At 47.2% G+C, this 18,011-nt stretch overlaps 1 protein-coding gene across 2 annotated transcripts in view; it reads left to right on the top strand.

The window, feature by feature from the left end:
* Window positions 1–18,011, top strand: part of ARID1A (AT-rich interaction domain 1A) — a 60,691-nt gene that overhangs the window by 41,154 nt on the left and 1,526 nt on the right. The window contains exons 5-20 of one of the 2 annotated variants that reach the window (XM_032202179.1): window positions 364–604; window positions 970–1,059; window positions 1,791–1,958; window positions 2,582–2,897; window positions 4,141–4,286; window positions 4,373–4,482; window positions 6,710–6,916; window positions 7,485–7,692; window positions 11,519–11,651; window positions 12,024–12,196; window positions 12,375–12,525; window positions 12,676–12,807; window positions 12,916–13,012; window positions 14,430–15,303; window positions 15,610–15,740; window positions 16,590–18,011. The exon at window positions 16,590–18,011 is cut by the window's right edge and continues 1,526 nt beyond it. In XM_032202179.1, coding sequence (XP_032058070.1) covers window positions 364–604; window positions 970–1,059; window positions 1,791–1,958; window positions 2,582–2,897; window positions 4,141–4,286; window positions 4,373–4,482; window positions 6,710–6,916; window positions 7,485–7,692; window positions 11,519–11,651; window positions 12,024–12,196; window positions 12,375–12,525; window positions 12,676–12,807; window positions 12,916–13,012; window positions 14,430–15,303; window positions 15,610–15,740; window positions 16,590–18,011 — 4,599 coding nt within the window. Of the gene's footprint in view, window positions 1–363; window positions 605–969; window positions 1,060–1,790; window positions 1,959–2,581; window positions 2,898–4,140; window positions 4,287–4,372; window positions 4,483–6,706; window positions 6,917–7,484; window positions 7,693–11,518; window positions 11,652–12,023; window positions 12,197–12,374; window positions 12,526–12,675; window positions 12,808–12,915; window positions 13,013–14,429; window positions 15,304–15,609; window positions 15,741–16,589 lie in introns of both variants that reach the window. The other variant, XM_032202178.1, reaches the window with a different exon arrangement.

Here is an 18,011-nt window from a genome sequence, read left to right as displayed (position 1 = left end):
CCAAGTCAAGATCGCATGGACTGCCTCCTCTATGTGTATTGTTGATGCATTCTTCAGTTTCTGGCCTCTAAACTGAATTAAAAGAAGCAAGCAGGAGAATTAGGCCACTGTTTGGCCCATCAGTGAACACTCAGCAAAACAGCTGGGGAACTGTCAGGTTCAGAGACCGGCAGCAGGATAAGAGACATTCGTCAGTTACTTCGGCCTTCAGCAGCCTTCGTTACTGACAATAACATGAACCGAGTTCATTGATTTCAATTTGTAGTATGCCTAAGGGAGAAATGCAGCCTTTCTTGATGGTATATGAGAGAATAGCCCCATGCCTCTTTATTTTTGGCTGATCTGTTTCTCTGTGTGTTGCAGGACCTGTCTGGTTCAATAGATGATCTACCCATGGGTACAGAAGGAGCCCTGAGTCCTGGAGTAAGCACATCAGGGATTTCCAGCAGTCAAGGAGAGCAGAGTAACCCAGCTCAGTCTCCTTTCTCTCCACATACCTCTCCTCACCTGCCAGGCATTAGAGGACCCTCACCATCCCCTGTTGGATCTCCAGCTAGTGTTGCTCAGTCCCGTTCTGGTCCACTTTCACCTGCTGCAGTACCAGGTAACGCTCCTTGGCACGTGTTGATCTCTGGGTACAGTCGTCTCATGCAGCTAGAGAATTAATTAAAATGGTCAGCTGGGAGAAACTGGCCAGTGTCAGTATTATGTGGCTACTGAGATCTTGTGGTCTTTTTTTTTTTTTCTTTAGAACACCTGTAACTTTTAAAGCAGAATGGGTGGGATGGCTGGCAAACCAGCAGTGTTATTTTTGCAGGGTTGATGTGGCTGATCTTGCTCTTCTTTTTCTTTGCTGCGGCTCACGTACCCTTCTGAAGCTGTTTGTAGTTCTGGCTTTTAACGCTCTTGCATCCTGGATTTTGTGGTGTGCAATTTTTGTGATTAACCACTCTCCTTTTTGTGGTGTAGGCAATCAGATGCCGCCCCGACCGCCTAGTGGCCAATCGGACAGTATCATGCATCCTTCCATGAACCAGTCAAGCATAGCGCAAGATCGAGGTATGTGACGTGGGTTAAAAGGTTTAATTGTACAGATTGTTTGTAAAACTAGATGCATAACCAAAAATTACCTGGTCTGATGACATGATTTCTGTGGTGAGATAGCACTTAAAGGCTGCACCAGCTTTATCAGCTGCAAGCGTTTAGGCACCTTGCACTAAATTCAACTGTTACTGGTCCTGTGGCCTCTTAGTGTTCCATCCAAGCTGGTAGTTTGGCTTGGAAGGTGTTTTCTCTGGCTTTTGCAACTCTTTTCTATGAAAGCTAGTTGTCCAGGGTGTATGACCTTAAGCTTCGAAATGAGGAATGGTCGCAACAACACTGCATGCCTTTTTCTAGTACAAGAATAAGGTTAGCGTGGAGGAAAATGTATGTAAAATTTCAGCTTTCATGGCTGAAAGTATGTAGATGTCACCCAGAGAAAACAAGCAAGCAAACAAAAAAAAAAGAAAACCCTGACAATGACAGAAAGTCCCTAGCATTTGCCAAGTCGTACTGTCTACTCCTGTCATGCCAAGTTTTTTTTTTTTTCCTGGTTAAAACGGGAAATTGAATTTGTTATCTTAGTGGATAACATTGGCACCTTAATAATAACTACTGTAAAATCTGTTTAGTCTGTTGCTGGAAGGATTTTGTTAGTGGGTCCTGTGAATTGCTTCCTAAGAACATGCATGTCCAGTGGCATCTCTGGGTACTTTAATAATTGTCTGCTCCGCTCACTGGGTGACCAGGTTACATGCAGAGGAATCCTCAGATGCCCCAGTACAGCTCACCCCAGCCTGGCTCAGCCTTATCTCCCCGGCAGTCCTCTGGAGGACAGATGCACGCTGGCATGGGGCCATACCAGCAGAACTCCATGGGAAGCTACGGACCCCAGGGTGGGCAGTACGGACCTCAAGGTGAGGCATGGCCGGCTTCTCAAGGTGGGAACTGAGCTCCGTGAATATGAAAGGCCTCTGTCTGTTGTAACATCTTGTCTTTTGATAAATTGTTTTCATCTGTCTCCTAACGCGTGGGTAATGCAAAACAGTACGCTGCTTATGGGCTGGAAGGAACTGTACTTCATGTATCACGTTGAGATTCATGAACTATGTTGCTTTCAGTGCAAGTTGTAATTATAAATGTAGCATCTTTCCCCTGGTTTAAAAAGACGTAGGTAGTACTGTGCAGATGTAGAAAAGAAGAGCCAGTTCTCTTTGGAGGGGAATTAAAATGAGCGTTGTATATTTTGGAAAGGGCTAAGTGAGTTTTTTACATCCTGTCCTGGGCCATTTAGCTCACTGTGCTTAGTTGAGGTTTGGGAGAGTTTCAGACAGCTTTTGAATAGATGTTGTTACTTAGCTGTGTCAAAACACATTTTACGTGGCTTATATCCAAGTACTTTGACTTTTTGTTGAGGTGTTAACACTCCCCCTCATCTCTGTTAGTGATCTTTAAATATTTGCTGATAGAAGATTTTTATGGTGATTCATAAACTTAACTAGTTGAATGATGTTGTCTTCCCCTCTTTTCATCTCCTTAGGAGGTTATCCCAGGCAGCCAAACTACAATGCTATGTCCAATGCCAACTATCCCAGTCCGGGAATGGGAGGAAGCATGAACCCAATGGGAGCAGGGAGCCAGATGCATGGGCAGACTGGTGTGCCACCATACACTGGGCTTCCTCCAGGGAGGATGAGCCATGCCACCATGGGGAACAGACCATACGGACCTAACATGGCGAATATGCCTCCTCAGGTGGGGACAGGAATGTGCCCCCCACCAGGTGGCATGAATCGCAAAGCACAAGAAGCAGCTGCTGCTGCCATGCATGCTGCTGCCAACTCCATCCAGAACAGGTAAGGAGTGAAATTTCCCTTTGTCGAAGTGTTAAATCCATTCTCTATGTCATATCTGGATTTCAAATTAAATAACCCAGCGTTGTAGGTATAGTGAACCTACATTTCCTTAAAGTTTTAAGGCATTTTCATCTATCTTAACTGTTGAAGAAAAAAAAAAAAAAAGAAGCATAAAGCTTGAATAAGCAGTGTATTTTAATATGTCACTAATGATCTACTTAGGGAACTTTTCATATTCATTGGTGAAATCTGAAATCTGTTTAACTTTGAGATCCCTTAAATTGTTTTGGCTTTCTGGTCTACTTTGTTGCATGAGTGACTTAAAAGATGCTGTGTGTGTGGTAAAGCCCATAAATCTAGCAGACAGCCATCCAGCTGCATTTGTCTGAACCAAGGCATTACTTGTCCAGTGTAATGAACTTCTTCCTTTTAGGGCTTTGATGAGCTGCTGTGGGGAAAGGAGCTGGAATTCAGCACTGAACTTAGCAACTATTTTCTGTGTTGTTCTTTTTTTTTTTAATTGCACATTTCAGAGCAGTTGTATGTGGCCTACCAGAACGTCATGAGAGCCATGAACTTGCTTATAAATTGGGTTTCCCTAACAAAGCTGTTAGATTTAGATGCATTTGTGGTCTGACTAGGCATTGTGCTCTTTATCTTAGTGTTTTTTTTTCCCCACAATCTTCTGTCTGATGTTACCTGCTACTGCTAGGAGGTCAGTTTCTGAACACCAATAAAGGCATCAAAGTCTGTCCGTTTGAATAACGTGTCCGAGCGACGGTTGTGTATGAGGTTTTCTGATACATGTACAACAATGCAGCTTGTGTGGATAACAAAAAGGAGAGAAGAGTCATTAAAGAAGGCTGGGGCACTACACTGTCCACCTGTACAAATGTATTCTTACTTAAATGTGCAGGGCTGCAGTATTTGCAGATTCTTTCTTCCCTGTAAAGGTGACTTAACATCTGAAAGTTCAGTTTGAGGATGAAGATTGAGTGAAAATGTTTAGAACTGAAGTCCCTCTTTCAAAATGGGCTGCGTCCCCTTTTCTTTTGAGAGTGAGGTTAAGGCTTTAAGAGTGGTTAAGCTTTTGAAGAAGCACCTGATCTTTGGTCTTTTGCTGGAAAAGTGATCTCCACTTCTGTTGTAGAAAGCGGCTTCTAGTAAACCTGTTTTGTTAGAAGGGAAGATTTTAATGGTTACTATTTAGAGTAAACGTCTCTCTCTTCTTTGCCTTTTCTAGGCCTCCTGGTTATCCCAACATGAACCAAGGGGGAATGATGGGCACTGGACCTCCTTATGGGCAGGGAATTAACAGCATGGCTGGCATGATAAATCCCCAGGGCCCACCCTATCCGATGGGTGGGAATATGGCCAACAACTCTGCAGGTAAGGCAGTGCTGACTCTTGAGCGCTTCATTGACTTCATGATACTGGATTGAGCATCAGTGTAAAAGATTCTTTGAACTTTCTAGGGATGGCAGCAAGTCCTGAAATGATGGGTCTTGCAGATGTCAAATTAACGCCTGCAACTAAAATGAACAATAAGGCAGATGGGACGCCAAAAGCAGAATCCAAGTCAAAGGTAAAATGCCGCTCCTTTGTTTTTTACAATGACACGGTGTGTGTATCTGTTAGTGAATGCGGTTCCTGAGAGAAACCTAATTTGATTTGCCTTCTACCCTGAACAAACATCTCATGAGCATGGTTGTCCATGTAGTATGTGATCTGGCTGCTACATGTGGCCATGATTCCCAACTCAAGAGTGTGGCGATTGAGTGGGATGTCCCCTTCTGGGATGTGTTATCTTTTGGAGAGTGGCATATGCTGGCATCTCCTGTTCTGTTTAAGCAAGCTGGCATGAAGTGCTGTTCTCCATATCCCTCTCCAGATGTCTGTATGTTCCCATTTAGATCCTGGGCCAGTCTTGGTTTTATTAACTGGGAGGAGCATGCAGTTTTTGTGTTCGGTGTAAGGAGATTCAACATGAATTGCACTTGAGGCATCATGCCCAAAGGGCTGTGCTTGAGCTGTGCCAGTGGTTCCAAGAGGTTCTTCAGGATTTATTTAAAAGGTTCAAACAGTTGAGCATCCCACTTCTGTGACTCATAAACGGTTCAGAAGTGAAGGGGAGTGTCTATTCCTTCCAGGGCTTGCAGGAGTGTTTCCTAGTCCTTTGCGAGTAATCAAGCTCGCTTGCAAAACAACTGGGTAGTTCTAGGAATTATCACCTGTCCCAGTGAAACTGTGAAAGCAGTGTAAACAGACCCGAGTTTGTTTCTGGTGTAGGCTTGGAGTCAGTTATCACCTCTCAGCTGGGAGGTGGCACGCTGAAGCGTGTTGTTTCACAAACAGACCTCTTACTAGTCTTTTATTAAAGCCAGAAGGAGGCAAGCAAGTTCTTCAAGGAGTATTTTTCTTTGCATTACTGCTACCAGTTTCAAAAGAACCACCAAAAAAAAAAAAGCCGTTTCTTACCCTTTACTCTCCTCTGTTGCTACCTCAAGGAAAATACATGCTCTGCAAATTTAACACCTGTAACAGGAGCCTGCATGAAGGTTCAGAGGGTCTCTCCCTTCTGCTCATGTGTTCTGGCATCTGCCTTTCTGTTTATGGGAAACAAGGGCTTGAACGCTCTCGGGCTAGAAGATGCTGGAAGCTGTAACTAAGGGTTGCTCTGTCTGCATGGCCTGCCCTGTTCAAGAATCGTCTCATGCTAATGGGCATCCCTCCAGAACGTGAAGGGCATAGGTAGTGCTCTTGAGTTCAGGAATATTAATTTTACTTCCATTTGTGACATAAACTGTTTCCCCAAAGAGCCAATGTCACGTGTTAGCCCTATGACATCCTAATAAACATGCTGGCTGACTTAATGCTCAGGATGGTGCGTCAGCATCTGTAATGCCCTTTTTAGATCAAGACTGGCTTTAAGCTCTCTAGTAGGTATCTCAGATCTGGCCCAGAGAAAATCAGTGGGACTTCTGGTAGCAAGTCCTAGTAATAGACACTAAGACGATGCAATGGATCCTACACAGCCATGTAGGAACTAGGGTGCAATAGTTGTGCTTGGTAGCTGCAAACTTACATTCCATGTTTGTGGGATACGTTAATGCCATATCAGATGGTCTTCCTGGATCCTGATGTGCCATCAGTAGCAAAGTGATACGGGAACTCTCATCGCATCTGGGTAGCTGGAGATTTCTGCACTTCTGCCAGTAAATGGGGAAGGGAAGAGCGACTGTCTTTGTGGGGGACTCCTCACACGCATTCATTAAATAGTTGCCTCTAATCTTTTATTTTTCTTTGGGGTGTGTTTGTTTTTACTCCTCTGCTGTCTTCAGCGTCAGTTTATTCTGGCATCTACTGCTTGGGTAAGAGGAGAGGCTGACCAGAGGGCAGTATTCACCATGGCAGAGTGCACAGCCATGGGGAGTCTCATTTGCAGTTGGCTTAGATGTTTCCTCATAAAGGTATATCTAGAGCAAATGTGCCCACAAAGGATCTCTGAGATCTCAGAGAAGAGATGTGAAGTCTCTGAGGTTTGGTTGGTTTCTACAGCATTTGGAAAGCTTTTTCAAGATACATACTCTGTGAATTCCCTGGGTAGCAGCTGGTTTCTTGATACCTTTGTTGAGTAATACTCATCTTTTAGACTGACATTGATCTGAGACAAGTGTGGGTCTAACATTAAACTGTTCTCAGTATAACAGCAGAACCTTGCACTCTTACCTGGCTGCTTTTTGAACCCACCTTGGATATAAGCTAGCTGGTTTTGTGCTGCTCAGTCCTGATATGTTTCCTTCTCCTAGAAGTCCAGTTCCTCTACTACGACCAATGAGAAGATCACCAAACTCTATGAGCTGGGTGGCGAGCCTGAGAGGAAGATCTGGGTAGATCGTTACCTGGCCTTCACTGAAGAGAAGGCCATGGGCATGACAAACCTCCCAGCGGTAGGCAGAAAACCCTTGGACCTTTACCGGCTCTACATCTCAGTGAAGGAGATTGGAGGATTGACTCAGGTGAGTGAAGAGCAACCAGTGATGACAGTACCTTTGTGTTCAGAGCTGCCCACTGCCTGACAGTCACAAGTCAATAGGCAGCAGAGTTCTAAGTTAACTACGTAGCTAGATGTAAACCATGACTTTCAATTTAGCTGTTTCTTTTATTTATTTATTTATTTTTAATAATGCCTATAAAACCCAGGATCCTCTAAGCGAGCCAAATGTCTGCTCTCCCATTGTCCGGTTGAGAACAGTCTGTGGTGAGATTCAATTTAAGAGCTCTTTTTCCCAGCTTTATCCATTGCAAAGATTGGTGACACTGTCTTTGTCTTTGCATCTGGCTGTTAACTGACCTCATGGCTAATTTGATTTACTACTCGTTGTTATCCCTTCCTGTTTGAAAAGTTTTCTGTAGGTGAGGAAGAGAGGGTACTAGTTTTTGGTTTTGAATGCAACTGTATCTGCTCTGCTTAGCCCTTACTGAATCCTTTGTTTTAGATGGCAAGTGATGATTTCTCCCCAGAAAAATTCTTGGAGGAGCTGTAGCTGGGATTTTGAGTTTAGAGCCTCTTGTTTGGTTGTGCAGGTCAACAAAAACAAGAAATGGCGCGAGTTAGCCACAAATCTCAATGTGGGCACGTCCAGCAGTGCAGCTAGTTCTTTGAAGAAGCAGTACATCCAGTGTCTCTATGCCTTTGAGTGCAAGATTGAGCGAGGTGAAGACCCCCCTCCAGATATCTTTGCAGCTGCCGATTCAAAGAAGTCTCAGACTAAGATACAGCCTCCTTCTCCAGGTGAGTTTGGACACTGCTTTAAGGTGTGAAATCAATGTTTGAACCAGGTCTCTAGAACTGCATGCCTGACTCCTTGTGCTGTGGGTCAGGCTGGTTCCAAGCTTCCACAAAGCCCCCGTGTCTGCTTTTAATTGGATGTTCTCTGGATGTGTAGATTAAATACTTTTGTGATGTGGGAGCTAATGATACTGGGTATAAGTCGAGCCTGTTGGGGTAGTTTAGTTTTGTGTCCCACCTCTGTAACTAGGCTTATGAAGAAGAAAAACATACATATACATCTAAGCTTACCAGTCCATCGCAGCCTTAAAAGAATCCGAAGGAGAGAGAAGTCTAGAGTCAGATCTTCCAGGTGTTCTCTGCTTACTCTAACAGCATCCCTTGTTGTTTCTGCTTAGCTTTGGGAACTTCTAGAAAAAGTTGTGCTTGTTTTGATTACGTGAGTTCTACCTTCTTGGGAGTAAATGGTTGGTGTGGGTGTGCACTCGTCTTCCTCATGAATTACTTCTTTCTGTCTTCAGCAGGAGACACTGAGGACTTTCAGAGGCTTTGTGCCCAGAGAGCTTTGTAAGCCTGTTATGAGTTAAATGCTCTAGAATTTAAGCCCTTTAAAATGAACTTCTAAAAAGTTAATAATTCATTAATCCTGATGCTGTTGTTTAAATCTGGTGGGGTGCTCCAGTTTCTGAATATTTAGCATAGTGTTCAATTCAGATTTGTTTTTTTTTTTTTTAAAAAAAAAAAAAAAAAAAAAAAAAAGACTGGGCTAGCAGTGCACACTGTACTCTTTGGTCTTTGGAAGGTCTGATCATTTGTCTCATTTGCATTGAGATCGTTGCTTGAATTGCTGCTGAACTTGCCAACCACTTATGCTTCAGTTTTCCAGCTTGTCTTATAAGTAAAACTCTCAGATGCCTTTTCTGGTCAGGAGCTTGTTCATGTAGGTGAAATAAAAACTTTGATGCTTTGAAGTTCCTGTAATGTTCGGAAGAAAAAAAAAGCCTTTTTGGTGCTGAAGCTTGGCATCATCTTAGTCTAGCTCTGGAGGAGTGGAATAATGAACCCTTTTTTGATTGTACTGCAGTTGTCTCAGCCTTGTTAAGCCCTTGATTTAAAGTGTGCCTGTCCAAATATACTGTTAACAGCTATATCTATCTATCCTCTCGGTTACAGAGTTTTTCTTAAAATAATAATAATAATATCTTTTTACCAGTCAGGAAACCTGTCCCAGTGTAGATTCAATCTTGGTGTATTCTGCAAGAGAAAATGACTTTGTGTCATTAGACTAAACTTCTGTCTAAAGTGGTGTCTGAGTTCCACTTAAACTAGAACCCGAATCCCTCCCCACTTTCTTTCCAAAACCTCTTTCTTTCCCCCTGAGATACCAGGCAGTGGAACAAAGAAGTTAAAAGCATTTGGAATTTATTTGGAGAGTCTGAGACGTTTAGGAAGCCACTAAAAACTTCTTGCAGCACTAGGTGCCTGTCAGAATGGATTAGATGGTGCATCAGTTTTATTTATTTATTTATTAGCTAATGTGGTGGTATGTGCAAGTCCTGAGTTTGCCTTCTAGGGCTGTGGTACAGCTGATACCTTCAGCACATTGGCAGTAGGAATTCACAGGGTTGCTATCCCAAACTCTGCACGTTTGTGCAGCCCTGTTGCCTTAGTCCATCGGTTTGTGAGTCCATCCTGTGTGAGGACTGTTCTCTACTTCCTTTTTAAACTGCTCTCACCACTTATCTTACTCCAGACTCCTGCAGCCAGGAGTATGCAGAAACAGCACTGCAGCATGGTTGCTGTGACCCTTTCAGCCTTATCATTTAGCTCCTCTTTCGTTTTCCTTTTCTTCTTCTCTCTTGCCCCCCTGGATTAGCAGGAACGAGGATGAAGGGCACAGCTCAAAGGGCTCTCCCATCCTTAGCTCCAGGCTTAAGAGCTGTCCCAAAACAATGAGTCCCAGTGGGCACAGCTCTTCAGGGGTGCCTGAGGCTCTTTGAGCAGCATCCTCCAGACTTGCACGGGGAGAGGAGTTCCCATTCCTGGGGGATAACTTCCCTGTTTGAAAAATAAGTGCCAGAAGTGGTGCGTTCTGGAATCCCATCATTTGGCTGAGGGTCTCCGTCATCCCATGCTGACGTGGGTGACTTTGCTTTCCTTGCAGACTTCATAACCTGTTGGTTTACGCTTCGTTTGATCCTATTCCATAAAAATGAACTTTTCAGAAGTTGGTGAATGGTGGAGGTGATGCCACGTGGTTGTGCACAGCCCGCTTGTGGTGGCCGTAGAGGATCTGCAGGCCCTGCTGGCCACTGGTCCGGGCTGCGCTCCTAGCGACCCAGCCGCTTTCCATGCAGGCGGCGTTCACAACCCTCAGAAAACAAAAGTGTTTACAGAAAGGCCTCTGAAGTGGACTGGGGATTGCCTTGTGGGCACTCAGCATGGGTTTGCCATGAACCATCTTGGGTTCCCGCTCGCAAACTGCAGCGTGTCCCCGGGGAGGCGTAATCAGCCTGCCGTTGGGTTTTAATTCCCAGAGCACGGAGCTGGCCCGGCTCCAACCGTGTGTAAATTTGTGAGTGGGAGGGACAGCGGGGGGTGGGGACAAACACCAAATGGCAGCGACGCAGGGAATGTCTCGGGGCCTCTTCCTGCCGATGCCAGCATTTGTAAGGCGGCGCGGAGACGAGCAGCGAATTCCTGGGGGAAGCGAGCGGAACTGAACCGCTGCCGCCGAGGGAAGGAGGGCGGCGGGGAGAGCTCATGAATGAAACTCCCCGCTGGGCCTGCCTCTGCCCTTCCTTCTGCCGAGACCTCCCCGGGCTGGGAGGGAGTCGCCGAGAAGGAGGACAGGGTGCCAGGAAGGTGGGGTGTAAACAAACATGCCCTGGACGTGACCTCGGAGGATTTTAATGAATAGCTGAAATGAGTCATCAGCCAGCAGGGCTGAAGCTGAGGGATATCGGGTGCTGGGGATGGTAACTAATGGAAACATTAATTAAGAGTTCAGCTCTTGCCAGCTGCCAGGAGCGTATAAACCTGAGAGCTGCCACTGTCACAGGGATCCAGGGGCAGAGCAGAGCTCCTGGAGCTCCGGCACTGCTGGATTACACGCCATGGCCGAGAGTTTTGATGAAAGCTTAGTGGAGTTTTGATGAAAGCTTACCGGAGCGTAGAGCAACCCCTCCGAGCCGGGGAACTTGCTGGGCAGGTTTCGGCATTCGGTGAAAGATCCGGCATCTCCGGCATTCCCTGTTCCAGGAATCCTTGGGAGTGGTGCTCGAATTCACCTGCATGAGCTAACCCCAGTCCAAGGGCAGAGCAGACAGAGGAGCCTTGTTATAGTTACAGTGACTTCAGCAGCAGTCCTGCAGTTCCCATCGCTTGCAAAGATTGGAAGTATCACAGGAGAGGGCTCAAACCCGCCTTCCCTTGGGTAGAAAGAGAATGTGATGGTGAGGGGTCAAGGGTTGTCCCTTGGCAAGAAGCAATGCGTTCCCTACCACACTGTAGAGCCTCAGCCTTTGAAGCTGGAGAGCTTGGGCAGCTCAGCACAGTGACAGGGTGATGTGGTGGTGTGTAAAAAGGAACAAAGTGAAGTAGTGATACATACTAACATGTCCTCAGCTTTACATTACTATACGGGGTTCTTCTGGGAGGTCTGGCCCACCGTGTCCTTGTAAGCATTGAACTCCTTGAAGTTTTTTGGCCATGTTTCATATCTCCTTCTTCAAGGACTATTCACTGTTCTAGAGGCTGATATTCTGGGAGGTTCTGGGTTACATCTGTAGGGTGCAGAGCTGCTCACACCACGTTTCTGTTCTTGCAGCGGGTTCAGGCTCGATGCAAGGGCCTCAGACACCTCAGTCCACCAGCAGCTCCATGGCAGAAGGAGGAGACTTGAAGCCACCAACTCCAGCATCTACGCCACACAGTCAGATGCCCCCTTTGCCAGGCATCAGGTACAAAACCACCGCACCCTCTTCCACCATGCTGGACACGAGCTGTGACCGTGAGGTTGCTTCAGCATCGCTACCACAGATGGCTGGAGCCTTAAGTGCCTGCTTTGATGGGGCTCCTTGGCTTTGCTCTTTGTTAATGGCTCACAGTAGCAGTGTTGACTCTGTGTGTGAATAATCATTGCCTTTGAGACTGGGGCTGAGGATAGTATTGTAGAAGGGCAGTTCTTCATGCCTCTGTTGGAGGAGCATGACCACGGATCTTCTAGGGGACCCAACAACTGAGAGGGAATGTGTGGGGGGAAGAATCTTGAAGCATTGTGGATCTCTATAGTCCTGTGTGTTCTGATGTGTGTTGTTTGTTTTTTCAATCAGGAGTAACTCGGTGGGCCTTCAGGATGCCTTTACAGATGGCAGTGATCCCACGTTCCAGAAGCGGAACTCCATGACTCCAAATCCAGGGTACCAGCCCAGCATGAATACCTCTGACATGATGGGTCGCATGTCTTATGAGCCAAATAAAGATCCTTACAGCAGTATGAGGAAAGGTGAGGAAGTCCACGTGTGCTGCTCTCCCTTCTCTCCACGAGCACTAATGCCTGAATCTGGCTGAATGCTGGAATGTGCTGTGGGAGCCTTCTGCTTGCCCTTCTTCCACAAAAGAAGGGATGCATCTCTCTATTGCAGAGATTAACATGTTTATCGATCCTTCTTTCAATCTTTCAGCTCCAGGAAGCGATCCCTTCATGTCCTCAGGGCAGGGCCCCAACAGTGGTATGGGTGACCCTTACAATCGTGCTGCAGGTCCAGGGATGGGTAACATGGCCATGGGACAGCGGCCACACTATCCCTACGGAGGTCCTTACGACAGAGTGAGGTGGGTACTTGAACCCAGGGAAATCCTGACTTGCTTGACTCACATGAAACGATTACTTTGTAATTGCTACTGTGACTTTTCTGACCATCCTTTTTCAATTGAGGTGAATCTAAGCAGACGTATGGTTTTCTTCTGTTTGTTTCCATGTAGGACGGAGCCTGGCATGGGACCTGAGGGCAACTTAGCAGCTGGAACTCCACAGCCAAACATCATGCCTTCCACCCCGGAATCGGGGATGTATTCTCCCAGCCGCTACCCGCAGCAGCAACAGCAGCAGCAAAGGTGTGTGTGGGGTGTTGCCACAAACAGCTCTTCCCAGTTCAAGAGCTCTGAGACTGAAAGTGAAGCGTGTATCTGATGAGAAAAATAACGCATCTCTTCCTTCTCTAGACATGATTCCTATGGCAATCAATTCTCCTCTCAAGGCACATCCTCGGGCAGCCCCTTCCCTAGCCAGCAAACTACCATGTATCAACAGCAACAGCAGGTAGGTTACCAGAAACGAGGAGTTTTATATGTGCAAAGTGGATAAAAGGAGGGTGATGAAAACTCTATGCTGTTTGCTTTATAAATGTGTAGGTGTTGGACAGAATTAAGAACCTTGTACAGGAGGCTTTCTTGCCAGTTTCCAAATAGGTTAAAGGACGTTTTAATTAGCGTTTCCAGTGTTGCGTTAGGAAAATGGAATACATGTATTGTGAGAATACAGCTAGTTCGTAGATGTGCATGCTCTGGTCAGGGAACGGGAGATCAGGAAGCTTTACTGGGCTCCTCTAGAAGTGTCTGAGTCCCATACTGTTTCTGCAACGCTTCTTGGTGAAAGTGATGAAATGAACTTTTTAGGAATAGATGTTTCATCATTCTGGGCAACCCAGGATTTTTTTGTCTCTACTTCACTGAGCCTGCAGATAAAGGCTCTGGGCCTGCCTGCACACCTGCAGTGCCCCACTGCTTTTTACTTGTTTTCCTCAAAACTATCAACTTTTTTTCAGGGCAGAGTTTGAATGAATGTGTATCTCTTTCCTTAATCCTTATATATGACTTGCTGTTGGTGTCAGTGCCAAGACCCATAATGTTTTCATGATAATTTCGAGCCCTCTAGTTTAGGAGAGTATAGAGAGGGCACTTGCAGAGCTGTGCTAAGAATAATTCCAACTGCTCTGCAGTTTGGCTCTGCAACCAGAGCCATGGGGCTGTGAGCCAAGAGTTCGAGTTACTCTGGTACTTGTCATCTTTGAAGCCCTAGAGCTCCATCTGAAGCCAGTCATGACAGTAGAGCTGCTGAGTTGACTGTATAACAGAGCACAGATCCTTGGAGGCAAGAGAGATCGTGGATTTTAATTTTGTCTCAGCAATTGACTGCTTTCTCTTTTTGCACTTAAAAGAAGCAGGGGGGAGAATAGTTCTTGCTCCTTTCGTTGGCATGTTTTGAAATCTACAGGAAAGGAAGAAGCAGGAAGTACAACAGTTTTTAACGTATCTTGTTTGATACTTCAGCAGAAATCCGTTTTCTAAGAAATGGAGGGTCTGATAAAATTCCTGGACTTGAAAGGATACAAATACCTGTACACAGTATGGTTTGTGGTGAACGTATGGTGGAGCCCGGTCTTTTCTACAGGAAAGTCCTTTCTGTGGGCAGATTTCTGCCCTTGAGGCATCCCTGTAGAACCCACAAGGAAACTACGCAGCCAGCCACAAGGAATTGGTCTTGGCTTGTAAAACTGAAAGACTGATCCAACTCGCAGTGGATATGGCTAACTAGCTACGAGACAAGTCTTGCCCTCGTACAGGCGATGCTGTGGAGCAGGTCCCCTGGCTCTGAGCATTCCTACCCACCGAGTTCAGGTTGCCTATTTCTGCCTAGATAATCTCACCTTGTCGATGCCTTTTCTTTTTCCACCTAGAACTACAAGCGACCGATGGATGGCAGCTACGGCCCGCCCGCCAAGCGGCACGAAGGGGAGATGTACAACGTCCCGTACAGCGCCGGGCAGGGGCAGACGCAGCAGCAGCTGCCTCCAGCACAGACCCAGCAGCCGAGCCAGCAGCAAACTGCGCAGCCGTCTCCCCAGCAGGACTTGTATAACCAGTATGGGAGTACATACCCTGCTGCTGACCGCCGATCTGCCGGAGGGCCACAGAACCAGTTCCCATTCCAATTTGGCAGAGACAGGGTCTCAGCTCCCCCGGGCTCCAATGCTCAGCAAAACATGCCTCCTCAGATGATGGGTGGCCCCATCCAGTCTGCTCCAGAGGGCCCCCAGCAAGGCGCCATGTGGCAAGGGCGCAACGAAATAGGGTACAGCTATCCAAATCGGCAGAGCACCGGCTCTGCGCCCCAGGGGCCTGCTTATCACGGAGTGACTCGAACAGATGAAATTCTGCATTCAGAACAGAGGGTAAACCACGAGGGACCGTGGTCCTCCCACGGGAACCGGCAACCTCCTTACGGTCCCTCTGCCCCCGTGCCCCCGATGACCAGGCCCCCTCAGTCTAACTACCAGACCCCTCCTAGCATGCAGAATCACATTCCTCAGGTATCCAGCCCAGCACCTCTGCCCAGACCTCTGGAGAATCGCACTTCTCCCAGTAAATCTCCATTCCTGCACTCGGGGATGAAAATGCAGAAGGCAGGACCACCAGTCCCGGCCTCGCATATAACACCAGCAGCTGTACAGCCTCCCATGATCCGACGAGACATCACCTTCCCTCCGGGATCAGTAGAAGCTACGCAACCTGTACTGAAGCAAAGGAGGCGGCTGACAGCAAAAGATATTGGTAAGAGGAAACTCCTGCTTTTCTGCTTGTGCCCATCAAAGGCTGGGTGCTGCCGTTACTCTCTGGTGTAGCACTGCCAAACGGTAGGGCTCTGCTGGCTTTGTACAGGGTGTGCATTGCAAGTTAGTTGTGTTATCAGACATAATGTTTGTGCTCGGCGTTGTCTGCAGAGAGGTTGCTTTTGCATACAGTCTGCACAACATCTTAAGCGGGCTCTGCTCTTCGTGGGACCAGAAAGCAGTATCAAGTATCTCCTTTTTGTTTTTAAACTCCAGGAGCTGGAAGTATCGTGTGTTTATATTACAGGAACTCCTGAAGCCTGGAGAGTGATGATGTCTCTGAAGTCCGGGCTGCTAGCTGAAAGTACGTGGGCCTTAGATACCATAAACATCCTGCTCTATGATGACAACAGCATAATGACCTTCAACCTCAGCCAGGTGGGTGCAGATGCTCTCTGATGCAGGTCTTTGAAGTGCTAATTTGGTACAGTTTTCTGTCAATGAGATAGCAAAGAGCAGCTTGTGCCCTTGTAGGACCATATTCCCAGGTGTCCCTCTACCTGTGGAGGTCTGAAGAGTGCTCCAGGTCCAGGGAGCTGTGTGCTGGTTACTCACTGCCCTGTGTATTTACATTTTGTTGGCATGCAAGTGCATGCTGTCTCCTCTCTGGTGAGACACATTGCCTCTAACACAGAGGGGAATATTCCTCTAAAACAGAAAGGGAAGAAGGGTGGGGAGGCCAAAATGGGCTTTGTAGCAAGGTCACTGTGAAGGGCTGGAGGTTTTATGTTCTGGTGTTCATGACTTCCCCTCCAGCTCTGTCTTTCCCTCTGGGTCAGTGCACAGCAAGGCCTTGGGTGCCAGTCTGGAGGCCCAGCCTGTCTGTTAGTGGCCACGTTGCCAAATGTGGCTGTCGTAGAAACCATTCTACAGTCCCCTAAAGGCTCTTTTGCTTAGTGCACTGCCCTTCTCCTTCCTGTGTATTAACCAGAGAGGAAAGGGAACCAAGAGCCACGTTTGTTTGCACAGGTATGTGTGTGTGGAGTTGGACGGGTTGGATACTGACAGTCAGTGTCTGTTTTCCCATTGTTCTTTTCTCAGAGGATGGAAGGCTCTCTTTTGCAAATAGTTTACTTGCCAGCATGAAAAGATCCCGTTAATTAACAGTGCCGCTTAAATTCTTTGCCCTTTATGAACTGCTTTCCCAGTTGCTCATATTGGCCCATGTTATTTTCTGATCACTGTTCCCTTCCTTCCTTCCCCTCTTGTTTTTTTCCTCCCTTGTAGCTGCCAGGCTTGCTGGAACTCTTGGTGGAGTATTTCCGGCGCTGCCTGATTGAGATCTTTGGAATCCTGAAGGAATACGAGGTGGGAGACCCAGGGCAAAGAACACTATTAGATCCCGAAAGGTTCTGCAGATCTTCATCTTCCTCTCATGAAGAAGGGGAGGAGGATGACGAACCACGGAGCCTGAACTGTGAGGAGGAGGAAGAGGATGAGGAAGAGGAGGAGGCTGCGTTTTCAGGCAAGGACAAAGTACCTCTAGAGAGCAGCGAGGAGAAACTAGTTAGTAAATTCGACAAGCTTCCAGTCAAGGTCGTGCAGAAAAATGACCCGTTTGTGGTAGATTATTCAGACAAGCTGGGGCGAGTGCAGGAGTTCGACAGTGGACTGCTGCACTGGCGGATCGGTGGCGGAGATACCACCGAGCACATTCAGACCCACTTTGAGAGCAAGATGGAGCTACCTTTGACTCACAAACGAGCTTCCTGCAACTCTGTCTTGAGGAAACGTTCAGCAGCTGAGAGCAATCTGAGCACTAGGGAAGGAGAGACCCTTCCATCTGACAGCTCCTCGGAGAAGAGGATAACTGCCACCATGGACGACATGCTTTCGGCGCGTCCGGGCTCCCTGTCAGGGGAGGAGGAAGAGGTCAAAGCTTCAGAAACTGCGAAGGAAAGCAGCAAGTTTCCATTCGGCATTAGTCCAGCTCAGAGCCACAGAAATATAAAAATTCTGGAGGACGAACCTCACAGTAAAGACGAGACACCTCTCTGCACCCTCCTAGACTGGCAGGACTCTCTGGCGAAGCGCTGCATCTGTGTCTCTAATATCATCAGGAGTTTATCGTTTGTGCCGGGCAATGACTTTGAAATGTCTAAACACCCCGGGCTGCTGCTGATTCTAGGGAAACTGATTCTCTTACACCACAAGCATCCAGAGCGCAAGCAGGCACCCCTGACCTATGAGAAAGAGGAGGAGCAGGACCAAGGGGTGAGCTGCAACAAGGTGGAGTGGTGGTGGGACTGCTTGGAGATGCTGCGTGAAAACACACTGGTCACGTTGGCCAACATTTCTGGCCAGCTGGACCTCTCCCCTTACCCAGAAAGCATCTGTTTGCCTATCCTGGATGGACTCCTCCACTGGGCGGTCTGTCCGTCAGCAGAGGCCCAGGATCCCTTTCCAACGCTGGGGCCAAATGCTGTCCTCTCCCCTCAGAGACTGGTTTTGGAAACACTCAGCAAACTCAGCATCCAGGACAACAATGTGGATTTGATTCTTGCAACTCCCCCCTTCAGTCGCTTGGAGAAGCTGTACAGCACCATGGTGCGTTTCCTTAGTGACAGAAAGAACCCGGTGTGTCGAGAGATGGCTGTGGTACTACTGGCCAACTTGGCACAGGGGGACAGCCTGGCAGCAAGAGCGATT

This window comes from Aythya fuligula, chromosome 23 (genome assembly GCF_009819795.1).
Source record: "Aythya fuligula isolate bAytFul2 chromosome 23, bAytFul2.pri, whole genome shotgun sequence".
Classification (NCBI taxonomy): domain Eukaryota; kingdom Metazoa; phylum Chordata; class Aves; order Anseriformes; family Anatidae; genus Aythya; species Aythya fuligula.
Note: the sequence above shows the minus strand (reverse complement) of the source record. Positions and strands in the feature narration are given on the sequence as shown.